Source organism: Hyaena hyaena, unplaced genomic scaffold (genome assembly GCF_003009895.1).
Source record: "Hyaena hyaena isolate Hyena2069 unplaced genomic scaffold, ASM300989v1 scaffold_67, whole genome shotgun sequence".
Classification (NCBI taxonomy): domain Eukaryota; kingdom Metazoa; phylum Chordata; class Mammalia; order Carnivora; family Hyaenidae; genus Hyaena; species Hyaena hyaena.
Window position 1 is genome coordinate 3339849 of NW_024080699.1, and position 17554 is coordinate 3357402.

The following is a 17554-nucleotide window of genomic DNA, read 5'->3' on the forward strand; positions in this document are numbered from 1 at the left end:
TAACCTTTTCTGTAAAAAGAATAACACAAAGTTATTACATTTAATAAATATAGAATCAAATCCTTTTTTATTTTTTTTATTTATTATTTTTATTTCTAGGGGAGAGAGAGAGAGAGACAGCATGAGCAGGGGAGGGGCAGAGAGAGAGGGAGTCACAGACCGAAACAGGCTCCAGGCTCTGAGCTGGCAGCCAGCACAGAGCCCGACACAGGGCTCGAACCCACGAACCGCGAGATCATGACCTAAGCGAAAGTCGGTCGCCTAGCCGACTAAGCCACCCAGGCGCCCCTCAAATCCTTTTTTAAAAAGGAGCAAATGTATAAAGGAAAACTCATTTTTGTGTATTTTTATCGATATTTCTCAGCTTTGAGAAGGTATATGAAAACACAGCAGTTGGGGCACCTGGGTGGCTTAGTCAGTTAAGCATCCGACTTCAGCTTGGTCATGATCTCATAGTTTGTGAGTTCAAGCCCTTCATTGGGCTCTCTGCTGTCAGAGTGGAGCCTGCTTCAGATCTTGTCCCCCTTTCTCTCTGGCGCTCCCCTGCTCTCTCCCTCTCAAAAAAGAAAAAAAAAAAGAAAGAAAAAAGAAAATGCAGCAATCACAAATGAAAATCAGTACAAGATAGATGCTAACAACTTCATCTCATTAAGTTCTCCTAATAGTTAAGACCACTTTAGGCAAGTTCCCTGAGCTTCAGTTTCCTTATCTATAAAATAGGAAAACATATTCATTACAAAAATGTTTTCTGAGCTCTTACCACGAATCAGGCAGTGTTATAGGGGCTGGGGAAACAGAACTGCTCAAAACAGACAAAAATCCCTGCTCTCAAGGAACTTAGGTTCTAACGGAGATTGGAAAGAAGATGAACACCTTTTCCCTGTCTTGTCACTGATTTATCATTTATTGCCCTTTGTTAACATGGCATCTAAACCCCAAATTCTAACCACCCTTTCGAATTACTCACCACTGAGTTCTCCTGTGGCTGTACAAACCGCATGTGTAAGTAAAGTCTGGCTTTTTCTCCTGTTAACCTGTCTTTTGTCCATTTATTTGACAGGCTCCAGGTACTAAATCTAAGAGGGTGGGTCCAGTACCCCTCCACTTATCTCAAGTACCTACTTTACCGGGGATTAAATGTCATAATAAAACATAAAACGCTTTGAAAAATGTCTGACACATAAACATTTTCTAAATGTTAGGTTTTACTTCTAATATCACTTCTAGAACTACTATTACAACTATCTAAAAGTAGGTTAAAATTAATTCCCTTTTTAAGAGGACAAACCTAGGGATTAGAGGGGTTAGGTACCCTGGCCCAGGGCATGGCAGACCATGCACGTCTGTGCGTAATTCCAAGACTTGACCCCGACTCTGAAGGTTTTTCTTCCTCTAAAATCCATTTCTCCCCCATAATAAGTAATCACGAAGAGGAAAGGCATTTTTGATTCAAGGGGCATGCACTTCACAACAATTGTGAATAAAAAACTGGACATATGTCTGGCATATCAGGAAAAAACTGGGAACTAAGTCAAAAAAGACTTTGGGGAAAATGTATTTGTCCTTGTGGGGTGTTATATTTATTGTAGATTTTCAAGCAATCCATAAATTTTTTAACTTATGTTTTTGTTCGCATTTGCTGAATGGCTATCTTATTTTGGGGCGTGTGTGTGTGTGTGTGTGTATGTGTGTGTGTGTGTGTAAATGCCACTATATGAAATGAAGAAATCAGATTATCCCTTAACCCAAATGGCATCTGCAGTGTGGTATTTGTTATAAAAGAAAAAGATTCTTTCTTTAGGTCACGTGAAGTACATTTCTCCAACAGGCTGTATGTGTCACATTTCCAAAGAACAAATCGGATCCATAAAAATAAAAATCATTACAGTCACCCTTTTAAAAAGGGAAGGAGGGAGGCATTCAGTCAGTTATGTGCCTTTCGATTTCAGGTCACTTTATGATCTCCCAGTTCATGAGTTTAAGTTCTGAGTTGGGCTCTGTAATGAGCTCTGTATTTATCTCTCAAAATAAATAAATAAACTTAAAAAAAAAATAAAATAAAAAGGGAAGGAGGCGGTATCTTTAAAAAAAGAAGAAAAAGCAAAAACAACCCAGGCTGTTCAATGGCTAAATGCAGTATTTCACTTGATTCAAATGGAAGGGAATAGAAAAGATGATTATTTATATAGAATTTTACCTCCCCAAGTCTGAACATAGAAGGTACTTGGAAAGAGTACAGGGATACTGATTTTAATGTGGAGCCAGAAAGAATATGAGATGTCACATATTATGAATGGATCTTACCAAGTCATCTGAGGAAAGATACAACTTGATTATTTCATTCTTTTTGGGGATCCCTTGGCTGGCACAGGCAAAGCGTTTCTCCGTATCACCTAAATAACACCAAAAATACATATACTCTAGGTCACTGATAGAAAGATTTCCATTGAAAGAATCATATTTTTTTAACTGACAAAATAATTTAAGGAGGTATAAATTATAGTTGTATGTTTTAAATTCAGAAGTGGCCAAAAACCAGGGTTTTTTTTTAATTCTTAAAATTTTCAACAAATTTCATTATCCAGATGCAAAATCAACAAGAACATATTTTTACTTGAAGCATTCTTCAGAATACATTATATATGTGTGTGTGTGTATATATATATATATATGTATATTTGTATACATATATGTATATATATATGTATGTTTCCATCCAAGAAAAATAGAATACACATTATCCTCAAGTACACACAGAAGAATCCCCTGGTTAAATCACACTAAAAGAGACATAACACATATTACAAATTTAGTAAGACTGAAATCATAGCAAGTATATTTCCAACCACAGTTTTACAAAACTAAAGATCAACAATAAAAAAAAGCTGGAAAATCTGCAGTGTAAATTTAAATAGTTCTTAACTCTTAAAGTCTTTGGTGAGCACAGAAAAGGGACAGAAGACAGAATTTGTTTTTGTTTTTTTTTTTTACGAATAGTTTATTGTCAAGTTGGTTTCCATATAACACCCAGTGCTCATCCCCATAAGTGCCCTCCTCCATGCCCATCTCCCCCCTCTCCCCCACACCCATGAGTCCTCAGTTTGTTCTCAGCATTCAAGAGTCTCTCATGGTTTGCCTCTCTCCCTTTCCCCCACCATTTCCCCCTTCTTCTCCCCCATGGTCCTCAGTTAAGTTCCTCCTAATCCTCCTATACGTGCAAACATGTGATATTTGTCCTTCTCTGCCTGACTTATTTTGCTCAGCATAACACCCTCAAGGTCCATCCACGTTGCTACACATGGTCAGATTTCATTGTTTCTCATTGCCATGTAGTATTCCATGGTATAGGAAACAACCTCTTTGACCTCCACCGCAGCAACTTCTTACTTGACACATCCCCAAAAGCAAGGGAATCAAGAGCAAAAATAAACTGTTGGGACCTCATCAAGATCAAAAGCTTCTGCACAGCAAAGGAAACAACCCACAAAATGAATAGGCAACCGACGGAATGGGAAAAGATAGTTGCAAATGACATATCAGATAAAAGGTTAATATCCAAAATCTATAAGGAACTCACCAAACTTCACACCCGAAAAACAGAATTTGTATTTTAATAGAGAGCTGCTGATAGGTGACTCCTTTCCCAAAAAGGGCAGGGTTGGGAGGAAGACCCCTTCTCCTTATCTTGATCTAAAGGGAGTCTCTTATCTTGATCTAAAGGGAGTCTCTTGTAGACAGCGGAGCTGGAGCAAGTGTTTTATCCATTCTGACAATCTTCATCACAAGGAATTTAGACTAAAGCCCAAATCTCAGCCTGGCATTCCAGTACCCCGATGACATGAGCCAGTTTCCTACCTTTCCAAAGTCTTTTACTTTTTCTATCCCTTCATTCTAGCCAAACCGAACTATTTGTTTCTCCCTTCACATTATATGATTACCCACCTCCATGACTTTACCATCACTTACCCTGATGTTGTCTTTGTAAACTATTCTTCCCCATGCATGCATAGACACAGATTACTCATTTGGGGGGCCTGGATTGATTGCTCTCCTTTGTACAAAGCCTTCCCTGATCACCTCCCACTCAGGTGGAAGTAAATTCTCCCTTCTCTAAAATCTCCTAAGTTGGTTTGTGATGCTCCAATCTTAGAGTATACCCGTGCGCGTATTACATATTCTTCAGTAGAACCTAGCAACTGGTACTGGGTCATCCCAGAACTCAAGATTTTGTGACACATCTGTGAATAACACACATCTCTTCATTATTTGGTCAACAAATTTTTTTTTTTAATCAAGCATCTACTACGTCCTAGCAGATACAGTCCAAAATGCTAGATAATCTAGACAATCTACAAATGGAGGTGGATTGTTTTATTCCTTTTACAAAGCATTTCCACCATAAAAGTCCTACTGAGTAATTTAATCCATGTATTAGTTTCAGAAAAGGATCAGGGCGCCTGGGTGGCTTAGTCGGTTAAGCGTCCGATTTTCACTTAGGTCATGATCTCGCGGTTCGTGGGTTCGAGCCCCGTGTCAGGCTCTGTGCTGACTGCCAGCTCAGAGCCTGGAGCCTGTTTCAGAGTCTGTGATTCCCTCTCTCTCTGACCCTCCCCTGCTCACGCTGTCTCTCTCTCTCTCTCTCCTAGAAATAAATAAAACATTAAAAAACAAATCAGAAAAGGATCTTCAGTCTCCATCAGTTAGACTCATAATGCAGTTTATAATTCACACCATAGGTAACCAAAGAATCAAAAATATCTATTTAAATGAAGAACATTTTCAAATACAAAATGCTCCTTAGGGGTGCCTGGATGGCTCACTTGGTTAAGCATCCGACTCTTGATCTTGGCTCAGGTCACTGGTTTGTGAGTTCAAGCCCCACATCAGGTTACACACTGTCAGTGGAGAACCTGCTTGGGATTCTCTCTCTGTCTCTCCCCTGCTCGTTCTCTCTCTCTCTCCCTCCAGAATAAACTTTAAAAAATGTTAATTAAAAAAATAAAATGCTCCTCAAACTTTAAATATTCTATGACTTAAAAATGATGAAAACTATAACAAAGGTCTCTATTTACACAACTTAATAACAATAGATTCACAATGATATTATTAGCAATCGCTGAACAAGGGTACAATATATAATACCTGAGAAAATTTGGGAGGTAAGGTAAAGAAGAAGCACCAAAAATGTATTTTAACTGTTAGTGAGGAAGGGATGGAAAAGAGAACTACAAGAAAATAGAGAGTAAGAGAATCAGAAACTTACCTTTATTATATATTATTCCTGATGAAAGCTCAAATATGTTCAAAAATAAAATTATAATATATAAAAGTGGCAATTCCATCTATTGAAAGAAATAAGAATTGTTTCTATTTAGTTGTTCTGAACATACTTTTTAGTTCCTTTTTCTATAGACAGCTACATAATAAAGAAACCATCTATTCCTTTTAAGATCAAAATATTTCCCTTTATGTGACGAAACAGATGATGTTAACAGTTGACTAAGCTCTACATTTACTTCCTTGTTGGTATTAAAGATATTTATAAATCTAATTATTGCAAACTAAAGAGCTGTGGCTCTGGTTTTTCTTTCATGAAGATAGCTGTTGGAGAGGTGTGATCAATTCTACAGCTGGATAAAACAGAGCCTGACCTGATAAAGGCTCTGAGGATGGTAGAGCTGTACCTTGATCTGAGATTCTGACTGCATTGCTCTTGAGAGAATCCACATGAGCCCTGAGCAACCCTGTGTGTCTCCCTGTGCCAACACTAGCCCTCTTTACCCAGGCTTTTTCTCAGAGTTGTGTTTGTGGCAGGAAACCTTAAGGAACAAGGTAACATCCCCCTTGGGCAAGAGCAGGCTTGTTTCTATGGTGAATCTCCCAGGCTCAGTGTTCTCCTCCTGCAACGCAGCCCACAATGTGTGCAAACAAGCATCTGTGATGGGCTGAGATGTGTCCCCTAAAAACTCATATGTTGAAGCCCTAACCCCCAGTGCTTCAGAATGCAACTGTAGTTGAAGACGGGGTCTTCACAAAAGTAATTAAGTGAAATCATTAGGATGGGCCCTGATCCAGTGTGACTTATGTCCTTATAAGAAGAGGAAATTTGGACGCAGATATGCACAAAGGGAAGATAATGTGAAAACACAGGGAGAAGATGCCCAAGGAGAGAAGCCTGGAACAGATCCTTCCTTCTTGGCCCTCAGAAGGAACCGACCCTGCCCACACCTTGAACTTGGACATTAAGCTTCCAGAAGTCTGAGTCAATTCTATTGTTTAAGCCACCCGGTCTGTGGCATTTTGTTACTGTAACCCTAATATGCTAATGCAGCTTCCACGATGGATATCTACTCCATGGGACTTGGGGGGCATGGAGACTGGGAGTGAGCATCATGCTGAGACTCTGGCTATTGCTTTGGCTCTTAGTGATGAAGTCCTCTGTCTCTGACCTAGGAGCCTTGTGTCTTTTGCCAGCATCCAAGAAACAGTAACGGACTGACTTGCCAGATGTAGGGAAAGCGTAACCAGATCCCCTGTGGTTCCTGACATCTGCTGAGTGAATTCAATTTCACTGATGTTTTTCCTCCTTCAAAATTGGTTTGCTTGATTCAATACATTTACTCGACAACATCCACACATTCTTTGGATTTTTAAATTCATCAATTTTATCACATGGTTGGGGAGAACTGTGGGTTTTTTAAGTGCGCTTTTTTTCGTCATCTGAGAAAACAATTTGTTTTCACAAGCTAACACAAAACAGATGAATTAGTGTCCTTCTGTTTCTCTTCTCTCACTCTCCTTGTCCAGAAACATTTTGTTGTAAGTTCCAGTGCAGCTCACCTCCAGCCAAAGAAAATCTTTTTAGGTAAGTACTCAGTTGCTCTGACTTCGCTTATAATTATAGTCTACGTAAACACTGAAGGAACACTGGAGAGATGGAGTTCAAGGTTGCATTCAATAACAGGAGACCACAGTTTTGAAGTCTAGCACAGATTAAAGACCAAAGATGTACTGTTTATGTAAGACATACACCGATTGTCTCTTAAGCTGCATACTGACTCCTTATGAACATTATTTTTTTTTAAATAACGCAGTGCATCGAGGATGGTCAGTCGCATAATTCACACAGCCCTGAACAGTTTTTCAGCATGGTGAAACTGTATCAGCATGGTGCTGTGTGCCATTATGTTTGTGGTGTGAGAATGAATTTAACATTAAATGGAGAAGTCATCACAGTCACTCTGAAAATAGTGTCTTAGGGGCGCCTGGGTGGTTCCATCAGTTAAGCATCTGACTCTTGGTTTCGGCTCAGGTCATGATCTCACAGTTCGTGAGATTCAGACTCATATCAGTCTCTGTGCTGACAGTGCGGAGCCTGCTTGGAATTCTCTCTTTCAAAATAAATAAATAAACATTAAAAAGAGAGAGAAAGAGAAAGAAAGTAGTACCTTTGCCAGGAAAATCTTGTATTAGTTCACTCAACATTCACATTAAATGACCTAACACCAGTATCAGAATCCATTAGTGTTTCTCCTCCTTAAAAAGCTGACTGAAATGTATTATGTTCCCGGGCTCCAGTGCGGTTGATCTGTTATTACTTTATCCTCTGAGTTGTCCCAATTCAGTTCTCTCAGATAAATATAAAAGGATCTCTAATTTCATTTGAGTGGATTTGGTTGTATCTATCTTTGACCAAAGAACTAAAAACCTACTTTGAAAGGCTTTTAAGTGCTTTCATTAAGGAAAGGAAAGCCGACAGAGCATAATTGAAGGGAGAGACAGCTAAGGAACAATGTCTGGGCTCTCTGTGGCTTTGCGAGTAGCTGCACGTTCCCTTGTTCTAGTAATTCAGCCCGTACTTGTTCTTTTTTACATTTAGAGAAGGAATGTACTTTAGAGTGAATATACGAGACATGAAGTCACATATCTAAAGCCCATTACTAGCTAGTAACAGCTCTGGGCATAGAACCAAGATCTCCTGATTCGAAAGATTAAGTCAGCACACAAAGATCCCACAAAGTGACCCTTTATAAACAGAAAGCTATCAAGTACATGATTAGATTTGACCTCTCACCAGAACTGCTACATGTGCCCACCGTGATTCTGTTCCATACGTTCATTAGTCTCCTTTCCCCCTTCTTCAGTATTTCAACCTTCCTCAATGGAGTCCTAACTCCTTTCAACAACCATCTCATGGCTACAGAAAAAGCACTGACTTTGGCTTACGATCAGCTCTGCCCGTTGGGATGTTTGATCTTTGGAAAGTTACTTCACTTCTTTAATTCAGTAAACTAGGTATAACAGCCACTTCACAGGGTTGTTATAAATAATATCCTTCAAACGTTTAAAAGCTGCTTTACATAGGCTAAGTAATTGATAAATACTAGCTCTGAATCCATGCCCTGATGTACTGAAGCAACTTCTTTATCTTGACCCCACTCCTGACTCACTCTGTTAGCAGTTAAATTACCTCCAGTTTTCAATCCCATCTAATTATTATGAGCTTTATATAATGGTCAGAAGTAAGTCACAAACCTGGGCATTTTCTATTCTCTAGCACCAAATAAACACTGGGAATTGTCCTAAAGAAGAAACCTGCATTTTTCACCATCTGATTAATTTTTAGTCACTCTGTTATAGAATAACGATTACACTATCAGTATGTACTATAGTAGGGATCTTATTTTACTATTTCTTACCGTGACTGCCTCCTAATAGTAGATGCCTGGTTACTTACACCTTTCTGTGTTATGTTTTCCCAAGCTTTCTTCCATTCAGGCTGAGCAAGAAGACTCAGCTCCGAATCTTCAGTTTACTGGTTTAATGGTCCACTTAACTTTAGTAACAGCCAATCAGCTGCTACCAAGTATAGAAGTGGGCTTGGAAAATCTAAAGGCTAGGCAGTTGGAATTTCCAACTAACTGCCTCTTTCAGAGAACCAAAGGTCATTTTCTTTAGAAATATTAAGAGGTGGAGTTTCTCCAAACCTACCATCTTTAATACATCCGTCCAGGAACGTTCAGAAACCTACATATGACTGTTCTCAAAGTCGGTAAATCATAATGGGCCTACTGAGTGCCTGGGGAAAAGCATGAATGCTAAAAGGAAATGCCAGCTACATACAATGAGGTTTAAGAGAAGAAAATCTGCCAAAGAGAGCTTCATAGCTATGTCTTAAAGAAATATTGGGACTTTTTTTTTTAATTTTTTAAAAATTTATTTCTAGGAGAGAGAGAGAGAGACAGCGTGAGCAGGGGAGGGTCAGAGAGAGAGGGAAACACAGAACCTGAAACAGGCTCCAGGCTCTGAGCTGGCAGTCAGCACAGAGCCTGACGCGGGGCCCGAACCCACGAACCGCGAGATCATGACCTAAGCGAAAGTCAGACGCTTAACCGACTAAGCCACCCAGGCGCCCCAGAAATATTGGGACTTTTAAAAAAGTAGAGACGATCTTGTCGACAGGGTAAACAAGATAAGTAAATACACAAAGCACAAAGATGGGAATGAGCTGTGTATGCATGGGAATCAGTAAGACCAGTGATATACCAAGCTGTTCTCTAGATTCTTGGTTTTGTGAATGGCCTTGGTATCACAGATTATATCCGCTTAGGGTGACTTTGGCTACTGAGCCCAGACTCTCTCTGATTTACTAAGGATCCCACAGGTCATAAATGGTCAGTGGAGCTAGCAATTTTTTTTTACTCATGAGAATAAAACCTGTTTTACACTCATGCTCTCCTTCAAACATCCTTTTATATGTCCATATAGAACCTGCTAGTAAGTATGTGGGTGTAATCTATTCTTGGAAGGGCCTGTATAAGAAACATCTTTCTCTTACCTTTTCCGGTGTCCTTGACCTAAAGAAGAAAGTTACTCCTCAATCTGAAAAAATGCGCAGAACTCAACAAAATGTTTGTCTGTAATAAGAACTCAGTTATCAGAAACCTGGGGCTCCTTTTTGCTGCTGGCTTCTGACTACAGAAGGTGATCAAGGTTTTGTATGGAAGCGGGCTGTAATTTTCAGTCTCTGTAGCAACACTGGTTTGCTGCCTCCCCACATTTTATCAAAATAGGAATATCTGGTCGTGTCGTAGGTGTACACTGATGGCTCTCAAGAAAATTATGAAGCAGCAGGTGACATCACCCTCTTTTCCCCCCAGCAATACCTTTGTTTCCCTTCTTCAGTTGCCCCATGTGATGCTTCCCCCCCCATTTGAGTAGTGCTTTCCTTCCCCTAGAAGATAAGGATCTGCTTCAGTCAGAGTTACTGATGAACTAACTTTGATGCAAATGAGTTCCAAGAGAACTCCCATAGCAGGTCATTTATCTGTAATAGTGCGATGAGAGATGTCCTTCCCCCTGAAACACAAATCAGGCACTGGGTATCTAGTTAGGAAGGTTGAGAACCAGAGAAGGGGCTAATTGGAAGAAGAATGGATGACTTTGACTTTTTTTTTTGGGGGGGGGGATTTCTTTCTGACTATAAAGGTGCTCATTATGCAAAACTTGAAAAATATAAACAGGTATAGGGAAATTAATTACCTATAAACCAATGGTCAGATAGAATCACTGCTAACATTGACATACTTAGTCTTTTCCCTACACACTTCTATATTTCATGTAGGATCCTTCTGTATATAGCTTTCAGTCCTTGTTAATTCTGATTATTTTCTCATGTAATTCAAGTGTTTTTTTTAGAAGTTTTCACAATTACATATATAAAATAACTATAACTACATGCAAATTCTTTAAATGTAAGACACTCAGCTGCTTTCAATGTTTTCCTGTTATGAATAATGTGGTAATAAACAAACAAAAATCTGTCCCTACATTTGAAATGTTTTCTTAGGATACGAATATATTGAAGACTCCTGATACATGCTGGCAAATTGCTTTCCAGAAAATGCAGCACTGAGAATGAAATATAATCTATAATAAGCCAAAAAAGTATCTCACTGGTTTTCTTGTTTTAGTATTGGTGCAGCTGAACATTTACAATATGCTTGTTAGCCATTTTTTCCTCTATAAATTATTTGGACTTAATCTTGACCATGTCCTACTGGAATTTTAGAGTTTTGCTTGTGAAATGGTAAAATACTCTCTTGCAATATTTACTGTGAATATTAAACCAAATTTGCTCACTTAATCAATGAGCTCTGATGTACAGTAATTCAAATGTGATGCAATCAAATTTATCCATATTCTTCTTTCTGGACATTTCCATTGCTTCATGGTTTCAAAGTCCACCCCATCCAGAGACATACTTTGCTCATCCTTTCTATATAATAAAACTTATAAAGACTCAGAAAGTTCAAAGAATGAAATAACAAGGACATTTTGGTCACCCTAGATGAACAGTTCTCTCCCAATTTAAAAAATGTTTTATTATGGGATATTTCACACATTAGAACGAGTAGGAAGAATAGTGTTATTAGCCTCTTTGCATCCATCAACTAGCTTTAGTCCTGTTTCATTGTTACACCTACCCATCAATTTTTCTTCTCCAGGATTATCCTGAAGATATCTTAAACATCCATATATATAGTTCAGTATATATTCCTTAAGGAAAATGACTTTTTAATTAAAGCCAGGATACCACTTCATTCTTCAAGATAAGAATGATTCCTGGACATCTATCCAGTGGTTGTTCCTATTTCCCAGCTATCTCATGCATAAAATTGGTTATACTTGGTATGAATAAAAATCCAATAAGGTTCATATGTTGCAATTAACATATATCTTTAAGGGTTTTTTTCCCCAAGTTTTTATTTAAATTCCAGTTAGTTAACATACAGTGCAATGTTAGATTCAGGAGAATTAGGATTCATCACTTCCATACAATACTCAGTGCTCATCACAACAATTTGCTCTCCTTAACACCCATTACCCATTTAACCCACCTTCCCACCTACCTCCCTTCCACCAGCAACCTTTGGTTTGTTCTGTAGAGTTAAGAGTCTGTTTTCTGGTTTGCCTCTCTCTTTCCACCTCACTCCTACCATATTCATCTATTTTGTTTCTTAAAATCCACATTGAGTGAAATCCTATGGTATTTGTCTTTCTCTGACTTATTTCACTTAGCATAATACTGTCTAGTTCACTGACATCACTGCAAATGGCAAGATTTCATTCTTTTCATGGCTAAGCATTATTCCATCATACATATACACCACATCTTCTTCACCTATTCATCAGTCCATGGACATTTGAACTCTTTCCACAATTCAGCTATTGTTGCTATAAACATCAGGGAATATGTGTCCCTTCAAATCAGTATTTTTGAATCCTTTCAATAAATACCTGGTAGTGCAATTGCTGGATCATAGGGTAGTTGTATTTTTAACTTTTTGAGAAACATTCACAGTGTGTTCCAGAGGGGCTGCACCAGATTGTATTCCCACCAGCAGTGCAAGAAGGTTCCCCTTTCTCTACATCCTCACCAACATCTGTTGTTTCCTGAGTTGTTAATTTTAGCCATTATCCTTGAAGTTTTTTAATCTACAGGCAACTTCCCTCCTTCTCTCCTGTCATTTTCTCTCTTTCTCCTTGCAACTCATTAGTTGAAGAATTAGCTACTGCTAATGTGTCTCTCACAGTCTGGATTTTGCTGATTGCATCACCATGGTATCTTTTTCTACCATAAGTCTATCTCATTTGTCTTGTAAGTTGTTAAGTTGATTTAGAGGCTTGGTCAGATTCAGGTTTACCTTTTTTGGCAGGACTACTTCATAGGTGTTTTTGGATACTTTCAACAGGAGGCACATAAAGTCTGCTTGTCTCTCTTTTCATGACATAGCAGCTGTCATTTCTTTCCCACATCTGTTAAATTCATTAGAGGCTGCAATATGGTGATATTTTATCATTTATTCTTCATTTATTTGCTGGAATATGTTTATAAAGATCAACTTTCCTTCAACAGCCATCTGGTTACTCAGAGGCATAGTTCCTAAGCAAAGGCAAAATAAATGTTTCATTCTTTCACTTACCACTTTGAAAATAGTGACTTGGTTTTCTAGAATCCTCATTGAAGCAATTAAGAAATAAGGTTTGTTTTTAGTATGAACTTGTAGGTTTTTCATTATGAACTCACAGGTTTCTTTCTTTTTAATTTTTAATGTTTATTTTTTGAGAGAGAGAGAGAGACGCAGAGTGACAGCAGGCTAGAGCAGGGGCAGAGAGAGAGGGAGACATAGAATCCAAAGCACGCTCCAGGCTCTGAACTGTCAGCACAGAGCTCAACGTGGGGCTCAAACCCACTAACGTGAGATCATGGACCTGAGTGAGCCAAAGTCAGATGCTTAACTGACTGAGCCACCCAAGTGCCCCAATAGATTTCTACTTAAATATTTGAGTGTTTCTATCTGTTAGAGTTATTATCCACTATTGCTCAAAGTGTGCAATTTTAGGCAGATGTGATCTTAAAGTTGGCACTGGTCTTTTTGAAATGACTCTAGTAATCTCTGATAGTTTCCTTCCTCCTTTCCTCCCTTTCTTATAGGACAAGATATTCCAGGGTCACCTTATACATTTCCTGTCCCAGGCAAGAAATCAGTTATTTCTGTACAGAATTCTGATTCTTTTTACTGAGAAATGGTATGTTTAAACCATAATCTGGGGGCTAGGTGAGACTTCTTAAAAATAAATAAATGAAGGGACACCTAGCTAGCTCAGTCAGTAGAACATGTGACTCTGGATCTTGGGTTTGTAAATTAGAGCCCCATGTTGGGTGTGGAGATTACTTAAAAATAAGATCTTTACAAAACAAACAAATGAACAAACTAATAAGTAAAAAACATCATGGAAGATAAATGGTGGCCACTTAGAACTGAATTTCCCCATATATTCTCCCTAAAAACCACATAAATTAGAAGAATCAATAAAACAATCCTAGAGCAACTAGGAACCAGAGATTACTAACAATTTCAATTTGCATGTAAGTAGGAAAAGCAAGGACCGACTTCAGAGTCTATACCACAGAAAGGTCAGGGAGAGACTGTATGGAAAAGAAGAGAGACCAGCAAGAGTTTGCAGCAGTCGAATACAGATAATCCCTCTCAGAGAGCCCACTACCTAAGAGAGGAAATACTAAGACCAGCTTTGAGAACTCGCAGGTTAGAGCACTGGCTTGAAAGTCTTCAGTTTTAGGAGAGCAACATTTGAAGAAGAGGTAAGATGCTGTGGAAGATGGAGGTATCTCTCAGATGTTACATGGTGAAGAGAGAAAAGAAAGCAATAGAAATGAAAGGCCTTACAGAGATAGAAGGGAACCACATAATTGAGAAACACACTGACTCTACCCCTGGAAAGTTTCCATCTACTTCAAAACTGAACTTCATTAAAGCAACAGAAGATGCTTTTGAATTCAGAAACCTGGCTAGACACTCAACTCCTGCCCCCTCCTTGAGGCCTGTCCAGATAAAATATGTTTGAAAATGAACACAAAGTGGCAGGCAACATCATACAAAGCTATTAGAAGACAGATCATGAGAACTGAAACATTTCAACAGATGAAAATAATCTCCCTGCCCAAAGCAACAAATAAACAAAAAGAACACAGGAGAGAAAACAGAGAGAAAACACAGAACCCTCTAATCTGAATTAAAATGTTAACATAAGCGTCTGCACATTGAAACAAAAATTACCTTGAATAATAAGTTCAAAATAACTCAGAATAGAAACAGAGGGAAAAAAAAATGAGAAGATGTGAAGTGAGAGTTGACCAAACTCAGGAAATGGAAGAAAAAGAAAAAATAATCTAGAAATAAAGATAAGTTTCAAGGTGTCCAAGGGAAAACAGTTTTGATCACAGCTATCATAAGGGTCATAGAGAAGAGGGATGGGAATCATCAAGAGAACAAAACAGATGTTTTAAATGGTAAAATCATTGGAGAAAAAGTACTAATATAGACAACGGGCAAAGAAAATCCAACATCTTCTCAAAGCAAAACAAAGACACAAGTATACAGACTAAAAAGTCGACATGAAAAATGAAAACAGGCTCATATCTGATCACACTTAATGAAATTTCAGAAAAAGGATAAAGATGCTTAAAAACTTTTGGAAAGCAACCCCTCCTTCCTCCTCCCTGTCCCAGTCCGCCCCACTCTAAGCTCTCCTCTGGCCTAGTTTACAGCTGCTTCTGGCTGGAGACCAAGGGGTCCTCAGCCAACTGCCATCTAGTTGGGGCAATCCCTGGTGAATGCATCCTGGAGACTGAAGGTGGAGGAAGAAGCTAGGGCATACTTGAACTTACCTGTATTAGATAAGAATCTGGAATCTGAGTGCATGCTGGTCTCCCGTTGACTTCTGTTCTATTACTGTACACCATTAGAGAGATGTGAGGGGTTGGTTGAAATTCAAATCCAAAGATCACAGCATCCTTTGAACCAATAACTGATTATGCTTCCTTAGAAAGAGTCACCAGACAGTTAGGTGGTTTAACAAGATGGCCTCAAGAAGGCATCTCCACAGGCAGTTGTATTTTTGTCAGCCATTGGATTGTTTATTAAAAAAAAAAAAAACGGTTCATAGCAGCACTCTCAACAATAGCCAAAACATGGAAAGAGCCTAAGTGTCCATCAACAGACGAATGGATCAAGAAGATGTGGTTTATCTATACCATGGAATACTACATGGCAATGAGAAACAATGAAATCTGGCCACATGTAGCAACGTGGATGGAACTTGAGGGTGTTATGCTGAGCGAAATAAGTCAGGCAGAGAAGGACAAATATCACATGTTTGCATGTACAGAAGGATTAGGAGGAACTTAACTGAGGAACAAGGGGGAGAAGAAGGGGGGAAATGGTGGGGGAGGGGGAGAGGGGCAAACCATGAGAGACTCTTGAATGCTGACAAAAACTGAAAACTGATGGGCATGGAGGAGGGCACTCGTGGGGATGAGCACTGGTTGTTATGTGGAAACTAATTTGACAATAAACTATTTGTAAAATAAATAAATAAATAAATAAAAGAACCCCAAAAAAACCCAAAAAACAAAAAACAATAAAAACCTTGAGAGAAATTCCCACAAAAGGATAAGAATCATACTGGCATAAGTCTTACCAACAGTACTGGATGATTGAAGACACAGAGCAATGCCTTCAAGGTCCTACAGAAAAACTAAATGATTTTTCAACCTAAAATTCTGTAATCCATTACATGAGAACAGAGTAAAGACATTTAAAGACATTTTTACTCAGGGAGCCTGGGTGGCTCAGTTGGTCAAGCATCTGACTCTGGGTTTCAGCTCAGGTCATGATCTCACAGTTTATGAGTTCGAGCTCTGCATCGGGCTCTGTGCTGACAGCACAAACCCCGCTTGGCATTCTCTGTCTCCCTCTTTCTCTGCCTCTCCCCTGCTCACCCTCTATCTATCAAAATAAATAATTAAACTTTTAAAAAAGGACATTTTACTCAAGCAGAGTATAATGTACATGTGTCATATTTTGTTCAACATCTATTCCACCACTCTTTGCTAATAATAGTTTTTGCTTTTTTACTTTTGGGGACTCAACCTCTCTATGTAGTTCAATGGGACCACTGATCAAGATTCGCCTTTCCATAGCCAAGTGACAAGCCTGTGACCCACGCACCAGAAAAAGCTGGTGCTCCTTTCTTGGACTAGGGATCAGAGCAGAACAAGGAGGCTGACAATGGGTGTCCGTTCTTGAGGTAGGTTGCAAGCAACACAGATGCGCACCTTTTGCTGTGACCTTCCCTGGATCTACATGAGCTTTATCTTTTTCTAAGGCTGAGCCTCCTGGAGTCTCTGAGCACCCCATTATCCTTCCAATAAATTCCTTTTTGATTACGTGGTGAGTCTATTTGTAATGCAGTATCTAACAGATACAGCGAGGACTCAGAAATGTATATCCCATGTATCATTCTTAGAAGTTGCTTGCAGACGTACTCAAGCAAAACAAAAGACATGGGATCCAGAAATAACTGGATTCAATCCAGGAGAATAGTGAAAGGTAGGTTCTGGAATGACCAGTGGACAGCAAGCATGGAAGGTGAGCAGTCTAGACTGAAAAGGGATGACAGAAGACTCTTGCTGGAAAGGAAGGAAGGAAGGAAGGGAGGGAGGGAGGAAGGGAGGGAGGAAGGAATGTACTTCATGAAGTATTAAGTATGAATGAGAAGACAGAAAGCTTGCCAATATAGGCACATATTCTTATCTTTCATAAAACAGCAAACAAACTAGTGTGTGTGTGTGGACACATAGGTATATATGTCTATTTACACATATACATGTATAGATAGATGGCTAGACTGACACTTGGATAACTTGACAGCTGGATATAGATAATCTCCTACTCATTCTGCTTCTCTGGTTGAGCTATGATACAGTCATAAGAATGTAAATGCTATTTATTGGTTTCCACCATTTAAACTGAACTTACTGACAAAGCATAGTTTGACAAATCAAAAAACAGAGGAATGAGCATATTTTATAAGGCTGTGTGGGGTGATCACTGGAAGAACACAGACACTGAAAAAGACGTTATGATACCCCTGGAGAGGAGGGCTGAGACAAAAACGGGCTGAGCCT

The 17554-nt window shown here is 39.0% G+C and overlaps 1 protein-coding gene across 1 annotated transcript in view; it reads right to left on the bottom strand.

Annotated features, from left to right (window-relative positions):
- Nucleotides 1-16784, bottom strand: part of CATSPERB (cation channel sperm associated auxiliary subunit beta) — a 120003-nt gene extending 103219 nt beyond the window's left edge. Inside the window, exons 1-4 of the mRNA XM_039232511.1 lie at nt 16503-16784; nt 15254-15379; nt 9839-9857; nt 2305-2393 (exon numbers count right to left, since the gene is read on the bottom strand). Coding sequence (XP_039088442.1) covers nt 2305-2393; nt 9839-9857; nt 15254-15379; nt 16503-16784 — 516 coding nt within the window. The remainder of the gene's footprint in view (nt 1-2304; nt 2394-9838; nt 9858-15253; nt 15380-16502) is intronic.
- Between the last annotated feature and the right edge of the window lie 770 nt (nt 16785-17554).